General features: G+C 43.1%; 1 protein-coding gene across 1 annotated transcript in view; it reads right to left on the reverse strand.

The window, feature by feature from the left end:
• The window catches only part of LOC124776591 (probable imidazolonepropionase), a 182,962-nt gene that overhangs the window by 99,852 nt on the left and 58,408 nt on the right, over nt 1-24,702 (reverse strand). The window contains exon 4 of the mRNA XM_047251649.1: nt 9,254-9,389. Coding sequence (XP_047107605.1) covers nt 9,254-9,389 — 136 coding nt within the window. The remainder of the gene's footprint in view (nt 1-9,253; nt 9,390-24,702) is intronic.

The following is a 24,702-nucleotide window of genomic DNA, read 5'->3' on the forward strand; positions in this document are numbered from 1 at the left end:
AATTGAAAACGTCTGGTCAATGGTGGCCGAGCAACTGGCTAATCACAATACGCCAGTCACTACTCTTGATGAACTGTGGTATCGTGTTGAAGCTGCATGGGCAGCTGTACCTGTACACGCCATCCAAGCTCTATTTGACCCAATGCCCAGGCGTATCAAGGCCGTTATTACGGCCAGAGGTAGTTGTTCTGGGTACTGATTTTTCAGGATCTATGCACCCAAATTGCGTGAAAATGTAATCATATGTCAGTTCTAGTATAATATATTTGTCCATTGAATACCCGTTTATCATCTGCTTTTCTTCTTGATGTACCAATTTTAATGGCCAGTAGTGTAATATACTGAGATGACAAGTCATGCGACACCTTCTACTATTGTGTCGAAACTCATTTTGACCGGTGCAGTGCAGTATTTCAGCGTGAAGTCACTGGAAGTCCCCTGAAGAAATACTGAGTTATGCTGCCTCTGTACCCGTCTCGATTATGTCCCATAAATGTTCGATGGGATTCATCTCGGGCGATCTGGGCGGCCATACCATTCTCTGGAACTGACCAGAATGTTCTTCAAATCAATTTCGAACAGTTGTGCTCCGGAGACATGGCGCATCGTCATCCACAAAATTTCCATCGTTATACGGGACAAGAAGTCCATGAACGGCTGCAGATGGTCTCCATTTAGGCGAACGTAACGATCTGCACTCCGTGATAGATTCAGTTGGACAAGAGGGGCCAGTTCGTTTCATGTAAACACAGTGCACACCATTGAGGAGCAACAGCTAGCTTGCACAGGGCCTTGTTGACAACTTGGGTCCATGGCTTCGTGGGGTCTGCACCACACTCGAATCCTACCATCAGTTCTTACCAGCTGAAGTCGGCACTCATCTGACCAGTCCACGGTTTTCCACTCGTCTAGGATGTGGTATCGATAGCTACGATGCCACGGCATAGGTGCAGATTTTTAGGTTGGCACTTCCACCATAGATACTAGTAGACTGGCCTTCTGTGCAGAAGCTATAGGGCTGGTGTGGCTCCAACATAAACCACGTGACTGTTGGCAAAACGTGGCGGGATTTCAAATCAGCGGTCTGCCATCCTATGTTTGTATCGTATTTTACCCACATTTCTCAATTGACTTCCAAAAGCTTCCAACAAAAATTACTTTTTTATTTGAGAAAAATTATGTCAGAACTACATTTGACCTGGATCTGTTCACAGTACCATTTATAAAATGTAACAAATACATCGAACGCCCCTCTGGTGGGCAGCGGGACGAAATTACTATAAACTATCAATTAAAGTAAAATGTCGTTAAAATTCTTTTAAATAGTAAGAGTGGGCTCGTGTCAAAATTTTAAATATTGGATTCGTCGCGTTTTGAGCTCTAGTCACTTATAAAAGAAAATGGGATATGGGAATTATGTCAACTATAGGTGCCAAAATTGTCGACTTTAGGAACAGGTTCATATTAGAGTATCAATTTTAGGTGCACTTCAAAGGTTCAGTTCCTACTATTTTTACAAAAGTTTAAACTATCAGTTTAAAAAAAAATGATATTTTAGATGAAAGGTGAGACTTTGAAGTTTCGGAAAATAACTTTGGAGCCTACATTTATTTAATAGTATTAGAAGGTAGAAAAAAATTCTCTTCATGTGTCGACTATAGGTGCTCTTACCTTACTATAATCTCACTTGTATATACAAAAAGGCACGTACGTGCAGATGGCTTAAAGTTTTTCCGTTTCAGGGTCTGTATCCAAAGCTGCCTTCGGTTTTCATCCTTAGAGAACCTATGAGTAGGAACGAGAAACAGTTATACTTACTTCTGTAACCGAATTATCACAGATACTTTCCAAAATGTAATATGAGCCTGACTTTACAGACATCACTTTCAACACTTTAATTTACGTGATACTCTATTTCAAGTGTAAAAAACATATAAATGTCACTTCAGTAGATTTCAATAAACACATCTGCACTATCATAGAAACACACGTGAAATGTAATGGCATTTCCCCCGACAAAACGCTGAGTACAGCCATAAGCGTAACACGAAACAACCATGTTTTGCCAACATTCACGTGACTTTAGCCCAGAGATGTTGGAGCCACGAAAATGACGTCACGGCTAGTCTATTATATTTATGGTCGAAGGCTTGGCACTACGACAGCGCCCTCTAGCTGTCCAGCTCTACGAGCGCCGCTGCAGATTCTGCCCATTTCATAAAGAGCAGACGGCCTGGAAACATCGCTTAAACTTCAGAGGGTGTTGGTTTGCTGTTGAGACTTTGTACTACTTACGACGGGAATACGGTTTCGCACCTCCGTGCTTATAATTGGAAAGTTATGTAACCATTTACTAACTTGTTTTTGCCTATAGTAAACATCTATAATTTTACACGCAGTTCCGAAGTGTTTTACCTCTCCTGCTCCTAGTAGCTTTCATCATTCGGCCAACCTTTCAGTTTTCAGGAGCAGACCCACGCGCCGCCTTCCAGGCAGAATACAAAATAGTGTCCAACCGATATGCAAGGAGCCCAGGAGAGGCGCTGCAGCCCATGTCGTGCTGTTAGCAAAAGCACTCGCATCGGTCGTCTGATGCCATAACCTATTAACGACAAATTTTGCCTAACGGACGTGTTCGTTGTACGTCCCACACTGATTTCTGTGGTTATTTCACACAGTGTTGGTTGTCTGTTAGCACTGACAACTCTGCGCAAACGCCGCTGCTCTCGGTCGTTAAGCGAAGACCATCAGCTACTGTGTTGACTGTGGTGAAAGGTAATCACTGTGTAAGTTGGTGTTCTCGGCACATTCTTGGCATTGTGGATCTCGAATTACTGAATTCCCTAACGGTTTCCGAAACGGAAAATCCCATGACTCTAGCTTCAACTACCATTCCGTGATCATAGTCTGTTAATTCCCGTCGTGTGGTCATAGTCACGTCGGATACTTTTCCACATGAATCACCTGATTACAAATGACAGCTCCGCCAATGCACTGCCCTTTCACACATTGTGTGCGCGATACTACCGCCTTCTCTATATGTGGATATCGCTATGCCATGACTTATGTCACCTCCTAGTACTAAGAATAGAAAAGCTGAGTGAAACCAGCGCCAAACAACAACGAAATTTTCAGTTCAGACTCAGATATACACTACTGCGCCAAAATACACTGGCGTGCAAAACTTAAGGGGCTAGACAACAGCGACTGTCGATTTTGGAACTGATATTCATGACTTTTTTCAATAAAATAACAAACAAATTACAAAACTGACTTTACACCTTTACTGTACACCATTAAGAGTTTATTACGTATTTTGTTAAGTAAAGAAGTTGCCCCAGAGGACCACTACACGACATCGACGATTGGGTTTGTCGACTGCGAGGGTGGTTGGTGGGAACTCTGCACGCCACAATTTTCAAGTTGGAACACAATTTCAAAAACTGCTTTGAAACTGATGAGATTGTCTAACATAGTACGTAGGGATATTTTTTAAAAAACATGGTTTGTAACCTGATGGCGGAATTCTGAAATGAAAGTAAAGTTTTCCGACAAAAAAGTCGTTATAAAAACGTGCAGCAAAAATCTAAATTAAAATGTATCGCGAGAATCTTACGTACCGTACCACAACAGAAAAATCGCCGACTCACAACTTACAAAAAAGAATAATGTAACTGCGTCTATATTTCATGATTTATAGTTCCCGCCAACTTGAAAAATGTTGTTTCGAAAAAACAAGCGTTAAATGTTTCACCTTGCGTTTTTAAGAGAGAAAATTTAAAAAACGCTTTAAGCGGCATTGCCAGCACCATACAGTTGGTCTTTTTAATCGCCAGTGTCGAAACACTCTCATTTTGACGAAATTATATCCATTAACTGGCTTCCACTTACCTATCGACGCGTTTTTTGTACGATTGGGATAACATTTCGAACTTTTTCTATCCGCATAAGTATGTTTGTCATTTTCAAACACTCCCGTTTTGCTACGTATGAAAAACAAGCGAAATCATAAGTTAAGCACACACGAGACAAGCTCTTGCTTTCAGACAGTTTATCATGAACGAATTATATTACCAAGATCAATCTTGTTGAGGACAGTATTTTAGTTGATACTGACACCTCCTGTGGTAATATCCAAAAGTAACAGGGCCTCTATTCCGTCGGCAACTATCATAACATCACGTCGGTTGCATTCGAGCGCTCGAATATGCCAGATCCCCAAACAGTAAATCACATTTTAACATATTTTAACGTTTGTGGCACTCTATACATGAATGAATCGTAAAAAATAGACTCTAAGGAATTTTTTATGTCAATAAAAAATTAGGCTCAAATAATTTCTACCCCAGTCTACCCTTTTAAGGACCAATGTTAACTTTCACGCGATGTTTCACTGCCAAGTAACACAGCTCGATGAAACTTGGACCAAATGTTCCGGCGTAAAGTCAAGCGCCGGCATGCCAGGCGGGAATGTTAGAGCAGAGAGAGGGCTGTGAGGCGACGTCAGCCAATAGCAAGCTGACGGACCCCTCTCCAGGATGACAATACGACGGCAGCGCCGTATACACTAAGAGGACACAAGCGCCGTGTCGCCTGGCCACGGCCCCAGTTCTAAGAGTTCTACAGCAGCGAGTTCAACAATAACATCAAGACTAGTCATTTCGCTTCTACTATGTAGCATTGTATATACTGAACGGATTTCTTGTTTGCATGTCGCCCTTTGCTTGCGACACACCATTGTAAATTCTCAAACTTAAGTACTGTCATTTATTTTCTGTAAATAAAATTCATTAATACGATTTAATCACATAACTAATGAGGAGGTATTGAATAGAATTGGGGAGAAGAGAAATTTGTGGCACAACTTGACTAGAAGAAGGGATCGCTTGGTAGGACATATTCTCAGGCAACAAGGGATCACCAATGTAGTATTGGAGGGCAGCGTGGGGGGTAAAAATCGTAGAGGGAGACCAAGAGATGAATAAACTAAGCAGATTCAGAAGGATGTAGGCTGCAGTAGGTACTGGGAGATGAAGAACCTTGCACAGGATAGAGTAGCATGGAGAGCTGCATCAAACCAGTCTCAGGACTGAAGACCACAACAACAACAACGTTCGGGAAGCGTTGGACAGGTAGCGGCGGTCCTCTCCCATGGTCAGCACGTTCATCCGACATGACGCCACGCGATTTTTGGCTGTGGGGCGCGGTCAAGGAGCATCTGTCTGCCAGAAAACCTGGCAACTTGGACGACTTGAAGCACCGCATCACCAAGATCGTCGCTTCTATCCCTGCCCAAATTGCCCATTGGGCGTTACAGTTAACAATGGACAGACCCTGAAAGTGCATTGAGAGGAATGGGAGCGAAATTTAAACCCAGTAACCAAAGGCCTGCCTTGCAATTTTAGGCAATGAAAAATCCATTTAATTTTAACATCCTTTGCATCACCCTCTATGCTGCAAGAAAAATTGAAATAGGCCTATTGTCTCCTTGAGTTATTTGAAAACCAGCACACAAATATTAATCAGCGAAGGGAGAGAAAAAAAAGCACTGCTAAGAAGTCCGATCGCCTACCATTATTATTGCACACGGCATAAAATCATATTAGAAGAACGGAAAGAAAGATCTACCACCTCCAGGAAAAAGGAGAATGTCTAAAAGGTAATCTTTATTGGACGCCAGCTATAATTCCGGCTACGCGACGGAAGAAAAAACAGCACGGTGTGTTAAATCCAGCTTAATGACAATTGTAAAAAAATCAATTTATTTCCTCATAATACGAATTTTCTCTATGAGGAAAGCCGTTTGTTTCTCTTAACACATAATAACATAAATATTTCAGTTCCTTCCTTCGCAGAATTACAACTTCGCTGTTTTTCAGCACTTCTGAGCGCTCGTAGTGGGCTTAATAAATATTAAGTCGGATATAATATTGTTTCTTGACATCGCGAGGTCGGACATACGCAGTGTGTAATTGTTTACAATTGCTGGATTCAGATAACGATGATTTTACATTATTTCATCGAGATCTACAATCAGACTGAAGTTATTCTGCTTACACAAAATTTATGACGATGTATTCTACATGATGGAGATTATTCACGAAAAAAATTAATCTTATCCTGTGACATGAAGATGGTAAATAACTTTAGTTGCCGGCCGCTGCGACCGAACGGTTCTAGGCGCTTCAGTCTGGAACCGCGCGAACACTACGGTCACAGGTTCGAATCCTGCCTCGGGCATGGATGTGTATGATGTCCTTAGGTTAGTTAGGTTTAAGTAGTTCTAAGTTCTAGGGGACTGATGACCTCAGATGTTAAGTCCCATAGTGCTCAGAGCCATTTGAACCACAACTTTAGTTGAATCTAGTAATCAATAAAAATAATAAACTGCGATCTTGACTAATAAAGGACTTTTTTTCTGAATCCAGTATCTGTAAAAGGATATGATAGTCTTGTTGTTCTTGCAATGTAATCTAAAATATGGCTAATGATGTTATGATTTTCATTTGGCTCGGCAAGTACGATGCATGCAGCTGACTTTGATGTACACTACCGTCTGTAAGTTTGGAAACATCATGGTGCGCATTACAATGGAGCAAGATGGAGGTGATCTTTGCGAATTATCGGTTAGAGTACGGAATAACATGCTCAACTAACGATTAATAATGACACAATACTGTATAGATATCTATTGTACATATACATACATGTTGGTACATATTAGTATTGACCAGTGTCAAATAAACTGACTTTACCTGTCCAATAAGTTATACTAAACACGCCAGGTGACGCCAGTAGACGGTACGACTGTGTAGAGCTACACTATGTGATCAAAAGTACCCGGACACCTGCCTGAAAATGATTTACAAGTTCGAGGCGCCTTCCATCGGTAATGCTGGAATTCAATATGGTGTTGGCCCACAATTAGCTTTGATCACAACTTCCATTCTCGCAGGCATACGTTCAGTCAGGTGCTGGAAGGTTTCTTGGGGAATGGCAGCTCATTCTTGACGGAGTGCTGTACTGAGAGGTATCGATGTCGGTCGGTGAGGCCTGGCACGAAGTCTCCGTTCCAAAACATCCCAAAGGTGTTCTAAGGATTCAGGTTAGGACTCTGTACAAGCCAGTCCATTCCAGGGATGTTATTGTCGTGCAACCACTTCGCCACAGGCCGTGCATTATGAACAGGTGCTCGATCGTGTTGAAAGATGTAGTCGTCATCACAGAATTGCTCTTCAACAATGGGAGGCAAGAAGGTGCTTAAAACATTAATGTAGGCCTGTGCTGTGATAGTGCCACGCAAAACAACAAGGGGTGCAAGCCGCCTCCATGAAAAACACGACCGCACCGTAACACTGTCGTCTCCGAATTTTACTGTTGGCACTACACACGCTGGCAGATACATTCACCGGGCATTCGCCATACCCAGACCCTGCCTTCGGATCGCCACATTGTGTACCGTGATTCGTCACTCCGCACAATGTTTTTCCACTGTTCAATCTCCAATGTTTACGCACCTTACACCAACGAGGCGTCGTTTGGTATTTACCGGCGTGATGTGTGGCTTATGAGCAGCAGCTCGACCATGAAATCCAAGTTTTCTCACCTACCGCCTAAAAGTCACAGTACTTGCAGTGGATCCTGATGTAGTTTGGAATTCCTGTGGATGGTCTGGATACATGTCTGCCTATTACACATTACGATCCTGTTCAACGTCCGGCAGTCTCTATCAGTCAACAGACGAGGTCGGCCTGTATGCTTTTGTGCTGTACGTGTCCCTTCACGTTTCCACTTCACTATCACGTCGGAAACAGTGGACCTAGGGATGTTTAGGAGTGTGGAAATCTTCTGTACAGACGTATGACACAAGTGACACTGCCCACATTCGAAGTCCCTGGGTTCCGCGGAGCGCCCCATTCTGCTCTCTCACGATGTCTAACGACTACTGAGGTCGCTGATATGGAGCACCTGGCAGTAGGTGGCAGCACAGTGCACCTCATATGAAAAACGTATGTTTTTGGGGGTGTCCGGATACTTTTGATCACATAGTGTACGTTGTTTACAGTTCTGTTCAGTTGTAGTTCCGTTTGTATGAAGGTAGGACACACCTCGAAAGAAGCTAGTATAAGCAGCGAAAGTAATTGAAAATGACCCCAAACTGCCAGAGTCTTTATGATTCACGGGTAATGATTATCACTTTGCACCAAGAAGGCAACAGTGTCCGACAAATGTTAAAGAAACTGGAGATTTCCATCATTGGAGTTGTGAATAACACACAGCCGCATCGAGATACATGCTCCTATGGTCTTCGTCCTCTCTCAGAAGCGCCGAGGAAGATATCACAACGCAAGATAAAGTATTTGGTACTGGCTAGTAAACGTAACAGATTTATAAGCGTCCGTATATTGACTACTAGGGATACACCAGTGAGTGAGGCAACAGTGAGACGGCGCCTGGCAGAAAACAACCTCCACGGTTGTGTAGCAGCAAGCAGACGATTGTTGCGTCCTGTTAACAAGAACTTCAGTAGGCTGCCGCACACCAATACTGAACAGCAGGGGCTTGGTAAAGAGTCTTATTCACTGATGAATTCAAGAGAATACTTAGAAGTAAACTCAGTGAATTCGTGCGCCGGTTACCCCGTGAACGCTTGAATCCTCAGTGCGTAATTCCAACTGTGAAGCGTGGAGGGTGTTCTATGATGGTACGCGGTCTTTTGGCGGGAATGAAGTCGGAGATCTCGTGCAGGTAGATAAAAAAATGAAACAAAAGGATTATCATGCATGTTTTCCTGCGACATGCCAAGACATCTGGTTTGCGTCTGATTGGGTATGGGTTTGTCTTGCAGCTATACAACGATTCCAAACATACATGACGCTAGTGTCAGAACAAAGTGAAATCTTTAGGGACACAGCCCTTTGACTGTAACCTAGTCGAGCCACTATGAGACGAGTTCGACAGGACGATCCGAGAGGCGTTGCAGCAAGAATGGAGATTCCAGCTGATCCATAGTATGACGAGAGTATGCAAGGCAGTGATTAAAGTAAAGGGTGGTTACTCTGAGGGATCGAAAATTTAATAGTTGCATTTACCTATGTATTTTTGAGCTTAACAAACATTTAGGAAACAATAAAATACAATTTTATAACGTATTTCCTTTCCATTGTCGATAATCGCTCGGTGTTTCCATACTTAAAGAGGACAGTGTATGCATATGGAATATCTGCATGCTAAGTGTTGGAGGCACACTGACCTGCCTGCAGCATCTTCGTGAGCCGCTCCTTGAGGCTCGCGTACAGCTCATCATCTGAAGCTTTAGTCGTCTGCTCCACCGTGAAGTAAATGCCACCGCCCTTTTCGTGGATCTCCAGATATGACGCCCCGGCCAGCTGCAACATACGCTGACACTGAAGTAAGTGCGAAAGCAACTTCGAAAAGGCAAAGTCTTTTACCGCAACCTGCGTTCCAAAGAAATCGCGAAAGAGAGAGAGAGAGAGAAAAGAAAAAAAAGCATATATTAAGTAGCTTCTTCAGTAATTGTGCCTAATTATATACTGAAAGAAATACTACAAACTGCTTTGTAAGCCGCAGATATGTTTCGCATTAGCCAGCCAGTTAATCGCGTTCCCTCCTAAGTAAATTTCTCATTAATCGTAGCGCTACGAAATGTATCGTCATTCTCACTGACACTGTGTACATAGTATAAATTTTCGTGCTGTTGAGAAGTGGGTAACACGATTTATGCGTCTACGCAAATGCGTCAGAGATCTATTCTACTCTCGTAGGATCCCTGCAGTGCAACTGGATGAATTCGTGAGTAAATATAACATCAAATCAAAGATTATTGTTTCAGTCGCCGATAGCTGCTAGCATTTTCCAACTTTTAACAACGTTTAATGGAAGTAAAAACGCCAAATTGTAGTTTTCTGAATTTTGCGTCAACGCGCAGATTAATTGCCGGAACCGAGGTAATAAATTTAATGTCAGGTTGTATTGTAAATCCAGTAGCATTGTACATTGAAGGCTAAGTACTTCAATGGGTTATATAGCTTCAGCAAATTAGTCAGCACCACCTGTCTCCTGTTTTTAACTGACGGTTTACGCCACGTAAGCTCGAAACCTAGTCTTAGATGCTGCAAATCCTTCACAGAGAAGAGAGAGACTGATTTGTACACATTTGGTTTAAATACATCAGCTACGTGATAGAAAACAGTAATGTTGTATTTAAAATATTATGATACGTTGCTGTAACTCTCTGGAAGATAATTAAATAAAATGTGTTCACACCTCGTAGATCCGCGGAAAGAGTAATGTTTCATATGTGTTCCCACCTCGCACCGTATGAGGCTACATAACGCACCCGAAAACATTGTACGAGGCGTGTTTTTTTAAGTAAGTTCTGTTTTGAAATTAAAAAAGACGTGCTGAGATATCTCAATAATTTTATTTTTACATGAAAGCCTGTACCTTAATCTACGCACTGACGCCATCACAGTCTGATTCTTCCTTGTTTGCATTGTGTTCTGAGTGTTTAAGATGCCTCCGATAATCGTGAGTCCTGCAGACTGTGAAGTACGGGCTGTTATAAGATTTCTTAGTGATAAAGGCCTAAAAGGGATCTATATTCACCGTGAGATCTGTGCAGTTTATGGTGAAAACATTATGAATGATGTAATGGTAAGAAAGTGGGTGAGAGCATTTAAAGATGGCCGCACAAATGTGCATGATGAACAACGGAGTGGGCGTCCTTCGGTCCTTAAAGAAAGTTTGGTGCAGGAAGTGGACAATAATGTGAGAGAAAACAGACGCTTTACGAGTTCCTCCTTGCGGGATTACTTTCCTAGTGTTTCTCGTAGTGTTTTGTATGGCGTTGTGGCCGAGCACTTGAATTACCGAAAATTGTGCGCACGTTGGGTACCGAAAATGGTAACGGATGTGCACAAAACCAAACGTTTAGACAGTGCTTGACTTTCCTTAAGCGGTACCACAACGACGGTGATGATTTCTTCAGCCAAATTGTGACGGGCGATGAAACATGGGTGGCCTACGTCACACCAGAATCAAAGCAAGCTGAAGTTGAGCAAGGTCATCGTTTTGCTGCAAGACAATGCCCGTCCGCATGTGGCGGATCAAACAAAAGATCTCATCACATCTTTTCGATAGAAAACTCTCGATCATCCTCCGTGCAGCCACGATCTTGCTCCCAGTGACTACCATCTGTTCCTGCACTTGAAGAAACACCTGGGCGGTCAGCGTCTTCAAGGCGATGACGAAGTCAACACAGTGGTGATGCAGTGATTAACAAGTCAGGCGGCAGACTTCTGTGAGGAGGGTATTCAAAAAATGGTACAACGTTATGACAAGTGCCTCAATATTGACAGAAATTATGTAGAAAAGTAGATTAAGGTACAGGCTTTCGTGTAAAAATAAAATCATTGAGATATCTTAGCATGTCTTTTTTAAATTTCAAAACGGTTCTTAAAAAACACGCCTCGTAGAACATGACAATTCTTGTGGTCCAGATGTTGTGGTGTGGGGAGGTAAAATTCCGCATGGGGATCTTTGAACACGGCGCACCCACCGGCCAACGTTAACGTGACACTGTATTCGTTCCACATGTGCGTCTCTTCAGAGTTGCTTTCGGCCCTGACTTCATTTTTCGGGAACCGTACCTCCATCGGGAAAAACGGAACCCTTATAGGATCGCTTACTTGTCCGTCCGTCTGTCTGTCTGTGCTTCTGTTAACACTCCTCTTTCTCAGGAAGGGGTAGGAGTATCAAATTGAAATTTATATCACATACTATCTCTACGGTCCCTTGGCGGTGTAGGTAATTTAAGTTTCTACATCGATGCAATCAAAAGATACGGCCATTTATGTCACGTCTTCTGATATCTTGTCAATGTCGATATCGATAATAGGCAAAAATCGCCGAAATTCTCGATTCTCGAGATGGATGAACTATCTGCATACTCAATTAAGTTTGGACAGAATCCTCGGCGCGCGAGATGCGCGACCGCATCTAACTGCGCATGTGAGGGAGCAAGAGGATATTCGGAGAATGCACTGGCCTGCCCGTTTCCCCTGAGTTAAATCTCACAGAGCACGTGCGAAATGCGTTGGAAAGATGTACAACAGTACATCCTCATGCTACAACGACCATCCAGCAGTTGTCAACAATGGAACGCCCTATCCCTGGAACTCCTTACCGAACTCGTGGCCAGGATAGTAGCGCGTTGCAGAGCACGTACTGCCGTCCGTGATGATCGCACACCCTATTAAGAACCGTGTCCCGCCGTCTGGAATATACAGGGGATCACCATAGATCGCAGCGACTTCGGTGGAATTATTATTGTCTTTGAATAAAGGTGTCATTCTGTACGCGTCTTTACGCATTTCTTCCAGTTTTCTTCTGTGCAGCAGTTCTTTCTATGTGTACGCCAAGTTTCATCGAGCCATATTGCTTGGCAGTGACACATAATGAGAAAGTTTATTTCGTCCTTAAGTTTCGCACACCATCGTATTATTTTGCAAGTTAAAGAACAAATCTCGTTATGTGAAATACTTTGTATGTATGAGGCGTGTTTTTAAGTAAGGTCCATTTGAACGTAAGCACACAACGAAATGTTATTTCAAAAAAGTAAATTTATTTTCAGAAAGTACATACTTCACTCTATTTTTCGGCATAGTTGCCAAGTTTGTACGATCACGTATCATACATCTCAACCAATTTTAATATACCCTCTTCATAAAAACTTGCCGCCTGCTCCGACAAGCAAGAGTTCACTGCCATTTTCACGTAGTCGTCATCATTGTAACGGTTGCCATTGAGGTGTTGTTTGGGGTGGAGGAACAGATGGTAATCGCTCGGCGCAAGATCAGGACCGTTGGGTGGATGATCTAAAACTTCCCAGCCAAAACTGTCCAATAAATCGCGAGTCCGACCTGCAGTGTGAGGTCTTGCATTGTCATGAAGAAGGACAATTCCCTTTGTCAGCATGCCGCGTCTTTTGTTTTGAATCGCTCTGCATAGCTTTCTCAGGGTTTGGTAGTATGCTTCTGCATTGATAGTAGTTCCTCGTTGCATGAAATCGACCAACGAAACACAATGCCTATCCGAAAACACCGACGCCGTGATTTTGCGCTGGAAAGAGTCTGTTTGGCCTTCACATTTACAGGCGAGTGTGTGTGTCTCCATTCCATGCTTTGTTGCTTCGATTCGGGCGTGATACGCGAAACCCATGTTTCGTCTCCAGTTGCGATCTGACTCAAGAAGCCGTCACCTTCTTCGTGATAACGAGTCAAGAACTTACACTCACACTCAAATCTTTGGTTTTTGCGGTCCTTTGTTAGGAGTTTCGGGACCCAACGGGAGCACAGTTTCCTAAACTTTAGGTGTTCAGAAACAATGTTGTAAAGTACTGATCTCGACACGTCAGGAAATTCGTTTGAGAGACCTCTTATTGGGAAGCACCTGTTCTCAAGAATCCTCGCTTCAACTGAAGCCACCAAATCGTCTGTAATCAAAGAAGGGCGACCGGAGCGGTCCTCATCATGGACGTTGTCACAGCCATCTTTGATTTCTCGTACCCATTTAAGCACTTTGCTTTCAGTCATAACAGTATCACCGTACACTTCACAAATCTGTCGATGAATTTCTGCAGCAGACAGGTTCCTTGCTGACAAAAATCGTATCATTGAGTGAACCTCATACGCGGCGGGCGAGCTGATAGTTTTAACATTTTGAAAGCACAGAAGAGAACCGCACAGGTTAGCTACACAGCTGAAACTGAGCATAGTTGTTCCCGAGGCATGTCGGTACACGACGCACGCGCTCCTTGCCGTATGTCTACAACAAAACGGATATTACTTAAAAAACACGCCTCGTAATTTGTGTTAAGTGGTGTAAGGAAATATACAGATGAAGATGTAACTTTCACAGTTCATGAAGGTTGTTTAGGCTTTAACATCACGTTGGCTACAAAGTTATCGTTAATATCAAGAGCAGTTGAATCGTCGCCCTCCCGAATGCGAGTCTAGTATCTTACCAGTGCGTCACTAAACATTCCTTTTGTATGCTCTGGAATGACACCAGAGAATGCTACTACTGCTCTTCTGTTATACGCAAACTGACAAGGCGTTTTTAAATAGTCTCGGGGAGTTATTTGGACTGTTTACTAGATACATTGTTATAGTAATATGTATTGCACGTTAAGGATTGACATACACATTGTGAGAATATTGTAAGGTGTCAGGCAAATCCAACACCTTCCATGAAAACCCTGACATGATAGCAAATCCGGCAGTATGTCACATAGCTCCGAATAAATCCTGACATTAAATTAACCAAAGTAATACGATCAACGAGTGAGCAAATGGAATACCACAGACTAACACAAGAACGCCTAAATTCATGTCATACCTTCTCACCGTGAAACAGACGCAGTTCCGAGGGGAGAAACGAGAACAGAAGTCGCGAGCAGAGTCGTGTTGGCTAGGAGGCCCTACGACAAGGGACGGACACTCACGTCGCCAGCCGACCGCCAAGACCACCCCTAGCCCATGTTAAAAGATAGAGCCCTCCAGATGAACAGTATAGATCTTACGATAACACTAAAAGGGCCACACCACTTGCAAGTTTTAGCGTGAGACTATACGCGTCTCTGTTGCGTAGCAAACATAAAAAACATTGCCCCACCACGAAAAGTATAACGTTTCTCATTGGATAGACAGAATTTTTGTAGGCGGAGCTTAAGGTTAACATTGAGACCCTGATTGGTCACAGCCAGATACCTTTTCTTAAACCCATTTCAGTAAACTGTAGTAAGGAGAGGCGAGGTGTGCGGAGCTGCGCCGCCCGCCGTCCCCTGACTCTGCCTAACCACCGACAAGGTAATGAACGCACGCGATGCCGCATTTTTGAGCGCATAAGGCTTCACTCAGAACTGCAGAAGTATCATCTGTTACATCCCCTTTTTACGTAATACTAGTGTCGATCGTCAATTAAACTTCGTGGTATTCACATTTGCTATTAGAAGTTAAAATCTGAAATGCAATGATTTTTCTGTTATATAATTATTGAGAAGCCAAATCAGCCACTGTAATTTACGAGAAGTTAAATATGTAATTAAAGATAATTGAGGATCACTGTAGACCATTTTGACAGTTTTCTCTTTTATGAAACTTAACTTAAATCTAGATTATAGGTGTGATATGGCATAGGTCGTCCTTCGATCCATTATAGAACTTGTAAACCCATTCAGGGAATATTCGTTCACGTTTTTGTTGGAACGCAGTTGGTTTTTATCATCTTGTATTAAAATATTTCCTTTTATCAATAGTGCAATTTATAAACAATGTTTTGTGAGTAGAATAAAAACTTCAATGGTAAACTTAACTACTTTCTCGACGTTATTTTACCAGCTGACTAAAAATAGGAAAGCCTTGAACCCCTTCCACTAAATTTAGTTAGTATTGAGATTCTTTTACAGGGAGTGCAGTGGAGCTGACGCTGAAATCATTAAGTATTTGATTATATCATTGCTAGTCTCACTGAACTCTTCTGAACTCTACATGTCATATGTGTTTGGCGTCTCCTTACCAGCAACAGGTCCCAGGTTCAAACTAGTCAATTCCCTACAAAACACGCTTAGGGCGTCGTTGCGCGAAAGTGGTAGGGAGACACGACTTAGAACAGACAGACACCACGCAGAATGTTAGAATGTCTTACAAGGGGACTGCACCTCGTCCTCATCATCGATTTCGTCCAAATCTATGGTACATGCAGGTCTTGGCCAGAAGTGAAAATGACAGAACTGGGAATTCCAGATGGCCAGCTCATTAGGAAAAATAGCATTTTTGGCGCGGACGGGGAGAGGCATGAACCATTTATGTTGGCGTATATTCTAGGCAGCGGTTGCCACAGCGGAAAGAGTACAAACATAACCCAAGGGTCGTGGGGCCGATTCCCCATTATAACTGCCCACGTCGTATTGTGACGACTCCACTGTAGCTTGAATGGATTTTTAAGTTTGTTTTATATGCCCGACTTCTAATTTCACCACCCAAGTCTCCAGGGTTGAGCAGTTATTGCCCGATGACGACACGCAATACAGTTTGTTAAAGCGGAGTTCGCCGTTTTTAATCATGTTTTTAGATTTAATTTTATTACTCGTACAGACACTCAACGTTCGTTTGTTTAACAGCGCGTCGTCAAAATAAGTATGAAATGCTATTGTCTTTGCAATACATAATGTCGACTATTGAGTTAAAGTTCGTACCTATTTTGCCATTTTAGAGAAGAGAAACCTTAAGCGCTTCTGCTTCTATTGTCTCAGTATCAAATGTTCACTAATTTCAATTTACTTCCTATCTCAGTTCAGTATTTAACACAAATTATATATTACTTCCTATCTCAGTTCAGTATTTAACACAAATTATATATCAATGTCATTTCAGAGATATTATGTCGGTTCCACACTAACGGAATAACACGTAATTGTCATTTAACATCACTTTTATTAATAATCCTTTTTCTTATGACGTAAATGTTAATGAATGATCACTACTAGGAGGAAAGAGGGATTGATCCTAATCATGAGATAATAGCTTTTAATGAGCCCGCGATCGTTAATTAAATAAAAAGTCACGTTCAAGGATCATGTGCGAACAACTTTCGTTACGTCCGTTTTCACGTATCTGTCAAAACTAATCTTGTCGCCCACAATTCAAATTAACACTGACGTTAACCCCTTTTGTCGGAACATCGAATCGTAACTATTATGTGAAAGTTTATTCTAGTCTCCGAATTAATACGCGCACGACCGAACAGCAGAACGGAACACAAACGACTTGTTTTAACAACCGAACAACACAATGACGTTACATTACGACAATGTCCGCCCGATGAACATCTCTTTGACTTTATCTTCTCTGCTCTGCTTATTTAAATTATTTCTAATTACAATTTATTCAGCCATTTAACGAAAACATCTAACAAAAAATAAAATAAATTTATCCCAACGTAAAAGATCCGTTATACCATGCAGAAACTTATCGTATTTTCAGTTTTTAAGTTACTGATACTGCAAATAAGCCGAAATGATGCTCAATATGTAGAATTTATTAATATTTTCAGAAAACCATAAAGGACATCGCAATAAAATCGGCCCATTAGTCATAGACGACTGGTTGCATCGCAAATTGTACTGTAGGGGTACCATATTGCCTCTAAGATGTCTGAAGAGCGGGATGTTGCGCTGACAAGCAGATGATGGGATGCATTAGCACAGAACGATGTGCCATTAAGTTTAGATGAGGCCTTATGAAACGACCGTAGCAACAGATTTAGTTTCTGTAGCAATGGCAACATCGCAGTAAGACGAGGGCATGTTTACCACTGCAGGCCACCTGGATACAAGCCAGAAGCCACTGACGACCGGCCTATACCAGAAGGTCGCCACGTCTGTAAACTCGTCTCTGGTTTATCCAGCTAAGCCAGCACCTGCTGCTGGGCTGCCTTCCCACGGTCTACGAGTATGTCGTCGATAGACGCCACATAAATGCAGGAGAACGGCAGTAACATGATTATGCTAAGAAAGGTGTGCAACTCCAGAACAGAAGTTCAAAAAAATGGTTCAAATGGCTCTGAGCACTATGGGTTTAATCTCTGAGGTCATCGGTCCCCTAGAACTTACAACTACTTAAAACTAACTAACCTAAGGACATCACACACATCCATGCCCGAGACAGGATTCGAACCTGCGACCATAGCGGTCGCGCGGTTCCACACTGAAGCGCCTAGAACCGCTCGGTCACATCGGCCGGCACAGAAGTTCAGACTGATTCGAAACGGAGTACACAGTCTAGTACGGAAGTTGTCTCTCACCACTCCTATTCATCGTCATACTGGATGAAACCGTATAAGCAGGTAAGAGAAAGGATGCAACACTTAATGCCTTAATATCCGCAGATGACGAACTGGCATGGCATCAGACATAAGTGGACGTATAAGCTAAATTAGATCTCTGGCAAGAAAAATTTGTGGCATCGAGTAGAGGTCTACACGGATGCACATATCCGCGAATATCTGTAATAATGTTGAATTTGTTCTTAAAAGCCTACACCGATGCGCATGTCCGCTGGTATATCTGCAGATATGCCAACGATAATTGTTTTGTTGTGAAATGTCAAAGAACAATGTCAGTATTACGATTTTCGTTTGTTTTTCCGTTACATGCGGTCGATATTAATGATTATTATTGTTTAAGTCATTATTACTCCCCATTAGGGACGAAGTGCCACTGTATTGACTTGCATTCACAGTATCTTGGGGTGGATAGATGCATTGCTGATATCTGAAAGGACAAAATATGCCTACGTAGCTGTCTTCCTCTTCCTGATTCTCCGAACAGTTACATGTGCATCCTGCTTCTGTAGCATCAGCAGCTGTCTAACGCCAGATTCATTCCTGTCTCATTTACATTAACAGGGGACACACGCGTAATTACCGAAAGCTGTCGCAAAGCGACTTGAAGACTGCTCTAGGACACTCCATCTATTGGAATTTTCGCTTCATGGCCTGACTCCTACTCGCGTATTACATAAGACATAAATAATATTCGATACAATGTGTGAGACACTATCAACAGTTGACTTTAAAATATTTAAAACTACACAGTGTAACGCACATTACATTGAGAAGTTTCACATGTTAACACGTGTCATACTGTGGTCAGTTACGTAGTTTCGGTAAACGAAATACACTCTAAGACAAAAAACGACGCATCACGAAGTAATTATCCGAATGGGACGGAAGTTGGTATATCAGATATACTTCTACGAACAAAATGATTACAGTGCCGGAAAAAACTGTATGATTTCCTCAAGTAGGTACCCCACGGCTGTCCGCTGTCCCAGGACGCGTCCGCGATCTGTAATGTCATTGAGTGTAGTAGAACTGTCTTCAGTGGGGAGCCCCGCTTCGAACAGACCCGCAATGACCAGCGAAGACGTGTTTCGAGATTCTCCGAAGACTGGTGGGATACCAGACTAACTGTTATCCGCTGTAGGGCTCGACAACCAGGAGGTAGGGCTGCCATTTCATTTCGTAGCAGGAGCCCTTTGACTGTCATCCGCAGTAACATTACAGCGCGGCGGTACGTCGACGATATTCTACGCCCCGTTTTGTTGTCCTTCATGGCAAGCCATCCACGGCTTAAATTTCTGCAAGATAATGCCCGACCTCACACGGCGAGAGTTTTTACAGCTTGTCTTAGTTTTTTCCAAACCCTACAATGGGCAGCAACGTCGAGGAGTCTCTTCCCAATTGAGGACGTGCGAATATTTTGGGTAGGGCCCTCCAGCCACCTCGGGATTCTGACGGCCTAAAGCGCCAACTGTACAAAATTTGGCATGATATCCTTCAGGAGCACAGTGTCAATCAATACCAAGCCGAATAACTACTTGCATAAGGTCCAAAGTTGGGCCACCGCGTTATTGACTTGCTCAATTTGTGAAGCTGTTTCTCTTGAACAAATCACCCATTTTTCTGAAATTGTAATCGTTTGTTTGTCTGTACATATACATCATATCTAACGATTTCCGTTACAATCGGATAAATCCTTCGTGGTGCAGCGTTTTTTCTTTGTGTGTGCATTTTTTTAAATAGTGTACGTGGATAACTTAACAGTATGCAAGATGGGACCAAAACTTCAACACGACTCCATTTGATTCGAGGAAATTTTCTGCACAATACTTCATAATATCTATTCCGGTAAACGCGACAGAAAGTTGCAAGTTAACGGACGTACCTGTTGTGTTAAACTGTGGTTATGTTCGGCTTCTATGATCTTAGTCAATGGATTGTGAACTACGAGGCCCAGCTTCAGCAGACGAAAGTCATGGACAGGCGGAAGTCTACCGCCAGCAGTCCAGCGTACCAAACGGATGAAAGTGGTCTACAGTATTTTAACATCCGAGGATGCTGATGAAAGACTTGTGGGTGCGGATACGAGACCATCAGATTCTGTGCGGATAGCGTTTTTCTTATATGCGCGGACTTCTTGTGATGGGTCTGAGTATCGGCAAAAACAAGACAATAGGCCTAATGCTGAGCAGAAGGTCTCCAGTATCCGATCTAAAAATTGGAAACGGAGAGATGGAGATAGCGGGCAAGCTCCAGTACTTGGGTACCGTCCTGCCTTAGAACACAAGAACTTTGGGATAAAACATTTCTGCAGTGTTTCAATATTAGTTCGTAAAAGAGAAAATATTGTTTTATATCCATACTGAGTTATGTATTGGAGGCAGCAACGATTACTGGACCAGCAATTAAGCTTCTTCAGGCAACATCAATGAGATCCATCCATAGGACAAAAATGGATGAAACATAGAATGAAAAAATTGACAACAGCTTGGTTTGGAAAGATTCCTGCTGAAGATCATTGAAGTGAAAGTATCACAGTGGTATGGTCGCACGAAGAGAATCGATCATTATATTATTGTACGCATACTAAAACACCAACACTTCCCCGCCTTTTGGAAGACGGCCAAGGTCCTGATGTTCAGGAAGCCGGGGAAAGACCACAGCCTCCCACAAAATTACCGACCCATCAGCCTTCTGAGCTCGCTCAGCAAGATTGTTGAGAAGGTGATTCTCAAACGCATCACTAGGCACTGCATAAAAAATGACATCCTGAGACCGGAGCAATTCGGCTTCAGGAATCACCACTCCACAACACAACAACGCTTACGGGTCGTTGAACATATAACACATGGCTTCAACACAAACAAAGCAACAGGGGCGGTGTTCCTGGACATCGAAAAGGCTTTCGACCGTCTATGGCACAACGGCCTCATTCGCAAACTCAGCGACGCGGGATTCCCCGACGGGCTGGTGCGTCTAATACACTCATACCTCATAGACAGGAATTTCAACCCTGACGTGCAGGGAAAACAATCAACACGACACGGTATACACGCGGGAGTACCCCAGGGAAGCATCCTAGGGCCCCTACTGTTTAACATCTACATAAACGATCTCCCAACCACACACAACACAACGATGGCAATCTACGCGGATGACACAGCCATCCTCGCGCAAGATTGGAAACCATCAAACATTACGTCACGCTTACAGACTGCACTCAGAGTGGCTGAGCCTTGGTCGTAGAAATGGCGTGTTAGAGTAAACGTCGACAAGTGCGAAGCTGTTCTGTTCACTAGAAGACCGAAGCAACTGCGCAAACACCGATACTGCAAACCAATAACTCTACATGCACGTCCAATACGTTTCCGTGAGAACATTAAATACAAGTCAAATACAACACACGACCAACCGAGCAAGCGCGAGGCTCAAACAGCTCTACCCTATGCTCAACAGGCGTAACACACTGAACAGAAGGGTGTCGAGGTCCATGTACATGACACTTATTCGACCCCTGATGACATACGCAGCTCCTGTCTGGGGATACGCTGCGCCTACACGCCTGGCCGTTTGCAGCTCATACAAAACAAAGTACTCAAAATCATAAGCAATGCTTCACGATACACACGCATCGCGGACCATCACCGGGAATACCGACTTGAGACTCTCACGGAGGTAATCCACAAACTCACCACAAGACTATACAGAAACTCCAGACATTCGCAGAACCCGTTTATTCTGAATCTGGGGAACTACGACCACAACCATAGATGGAAACATAAAAGACCAAAAGACATACTTGTAAGGACCTAACATCTATGGCCAAGCACACGCAAACACAACGGTACAGGTGAGCCCCTGTTAATCAGACGCCATTACTGGATATCTAGCTGGAACAAACTGCCGAATAACTGGCATCACGTAGGGAAGCCGTACCGTACACTGCATGCAGACAAGCTCCACCCCCCCCCCCCCCCCCTCACACACACAGTGAGATGATCTATGGCCTATCTCCCACTACTATATAACGATCTTGTAGCGGCTGCAGCAACAGGGATACATCGCCATCGCTTGCCACGGTAATGATGCATGATACCCATACTAACAAATCCAACCTTGCATGAACTATCGCAGCTAGTAAGCCACTACTGCTCTTACTACCCATCCCACTGTCGCAGAGGTTTTTTCCCACGGCACGAGCCTTGGCACTTTTTTCCCTCTGCTCTTCAAATTGCTACCCTCACTCGCGTTTCGTCCACTATCACCCGATGGACCGTGTTAATGCGTAGTCTTACCAGACGCACGGATAACATCACAGCCCAGCATCCTGTGATCCACCTATTAGATAACTAACATGTTGACGGTAGAACTTTTGGTCTGGTCACCACGTTGGTGCGGGCGTGGAGGGGCCCCATCTCTTTATAGTATGCTGGCTGATAGAAGCAGATCTCCAAAAACTCAGAACTATTGACGCCAAAGTGGAGTCAAGTACATGAACAACAACGCTGGATGGACAAAGCTTTATGTAATAGGCTCAAACGGAAATGGTGACGATCATGCCTAGAGTTGTTGAAAGAAGCTGCTGCGAGTACCATAAAATATCAAATTAAATTTTCTTTGTCCACTGTAGCCGCTATTAGGAAGAGTAGACTTGTCGAACATTGCCATGCCGTTTCGGGTGAAATGAAATCGGTTCCTTGCTTTTTGCTTTAAAATCTCTTTTAATCCATACGATATATTGTCTTCGGATTACTTCTAAAGACAACGTTGAAAATGTAGAGGTTATAGGCCTACGTGAGGAGCACAGTAGTCGCTGAAACTGATATTTGCACACGTGCTCAAATAATAATAATAATAATAATAGGCTAATTACGAAGCAGGCACAGTAGACTAAATAAGTAAGTAGCTAAGAAATAAGAAAAGTTGGTATGCTTCATGAAGGATTAGTTGGAGTTGTTTCATGAGTATAGCAGTGGAATTAAGCACAAAGGATTTCTACATCTACATCTACGTGATTACTCTGCTATTCACAATAAAGTGCCTGGCGGCGGGTTTTGATCATCTGATGACTTTACAAGACGGTAAATGACAGCATCATCTGCAAACAATCTAAGACGTCTACTCAGATTGTCTCCTATGCCGTTAATATAGATCAGGTTCCTTGGGGAACGCCGGATATTACTTCTGTTTTACTCGATGAATTTCCGTCTATGCTGTCTCTCTACCGTTCGACACGCGGGAAAACCTAACACTTAAATTTTTCTCTGCGAGCCCTGATTTCTCTTATTTTGTCATGTTGATCATTTCTTCATATGTAGGTGGGTGCCAACAGAACTTTTTCACAATCGGAGGAGAAATCTGGTGATTGAAAGTTCATGAGAAGATCCCGTCGCAACGAAAAACGCCTTTGTTTTAATGATTGCCACTCCAATTCACGTATCATGTCTGTGACACTATCTCCCCTATTTCGCGATAATACAAAACGAGCTGCCCTTCTTTGTACTTTTTTGATGTCATCCGTCAGTCCCACATGACGCGGATCCCACACCGCACAGCAACACGCCAGAATAAGGCGGACAAGCGTAGTGTAAGCAGTCTCTTTAGTAGACCTGTGGTACCTTCCAAGTGCTCCGCGAATGAATCGCAGTCTTTGGTTTGCTCTACCCACAAAATTATCTATGTGATCGTTCCAGTTTAGTTTATTTGTAATTGTAATCCCTAAGTATTTAGTTGAATTTACAGCCTTCAGATTTGTGTCACTTATCGCTTAATCGAAATTTAGCTGATTCCTTTTGTACTCATGTGAATGACTTCACACTTTTATTTATTCAGGGTCAATTGCCACTTTTCGCACCATACAGATATCTTATCTAAATCATTTTGCAAGTCGTTTTGATCATCTGATGACTTTACAAGACGGTAAATGACAGCATCATCTGCAAACAATCTAAGACGTCTACTCAGATTATCTCCTATGTCGTTAATATAGATCAGGTTCTTTGGGGAACGCCGGATATTACTTCTGTTTTACTCGATGACTTTCCGTCTATTACTACGAACTGTGAACTTTCTGACAGGAAATCACGAACTCCGTAGGCACGCAGTTTGGCTAGAAGACGCTTATGGAAATCTAAAAATTTGGAATCAATTTGACATCTCCTGTCAAAAGCACTTATTACTTCATGAGTATAAAAGAGCTAGTTGTGTTAAGTATGTGAATGCATGTTGCCTGTTCTTTCGGACATGTCCGAAAGAACGGACACCACGCGGACCTGCCTGGTAAGCAGGGGATCCCAGGTTCGAATACCAGTCCGGTACTCATTTTCGCTCGTCAAAACTGATTCCGCTTAATGCCCCGCGGCAGCTGACAGCAGTGATCTCCCTTCAATTTACAAGTAATGTTTCGCTGCTGCGGATTCTGTGCAGTGTCTGTTCTTTCGGACATGTCCGAAAGAACAGACACCACGCAATGGATTCACCTTCCTCAGTGCCGATGTGCAAATACGTTCGACCTCCTGTGGGGATGTCTGAGTAGCGAACGTGAGTATAATGGACTGGGACTGCGGGTAGGTGGGGCTCGGTAGGATCGTGGATCGGCGTTGGGGCCTGCCGGGATAGTACGTGCAGTTGCGTTAACGGTGTATCCCGGATGGCGCAGTGTTTGCCGCAGTTGACTCAGCAAGCAGAATCCCGGGTTCGAATCCCGGTTCCGTACACATTTTCGCTCGTCGCCGCTTATTCCTATTGATGTCTCGCTGCAGCTGACAGCAGTGATCC

Source organism: Schistocerca piceifrons, chromosome 2, assembly GCF_021461385.2.
Source record: "Schistocerca piceifrons isolate TAMUIC-IGC-003096 chromosome 2, iqSchPice1.1, whole genome shotgun sequence".
NCBI lineage: Eukaryota > Metazoa > Arthropoda > Insecta > Orthoptera > Acrididae > Schistocerca > Schistocerca piceifrons.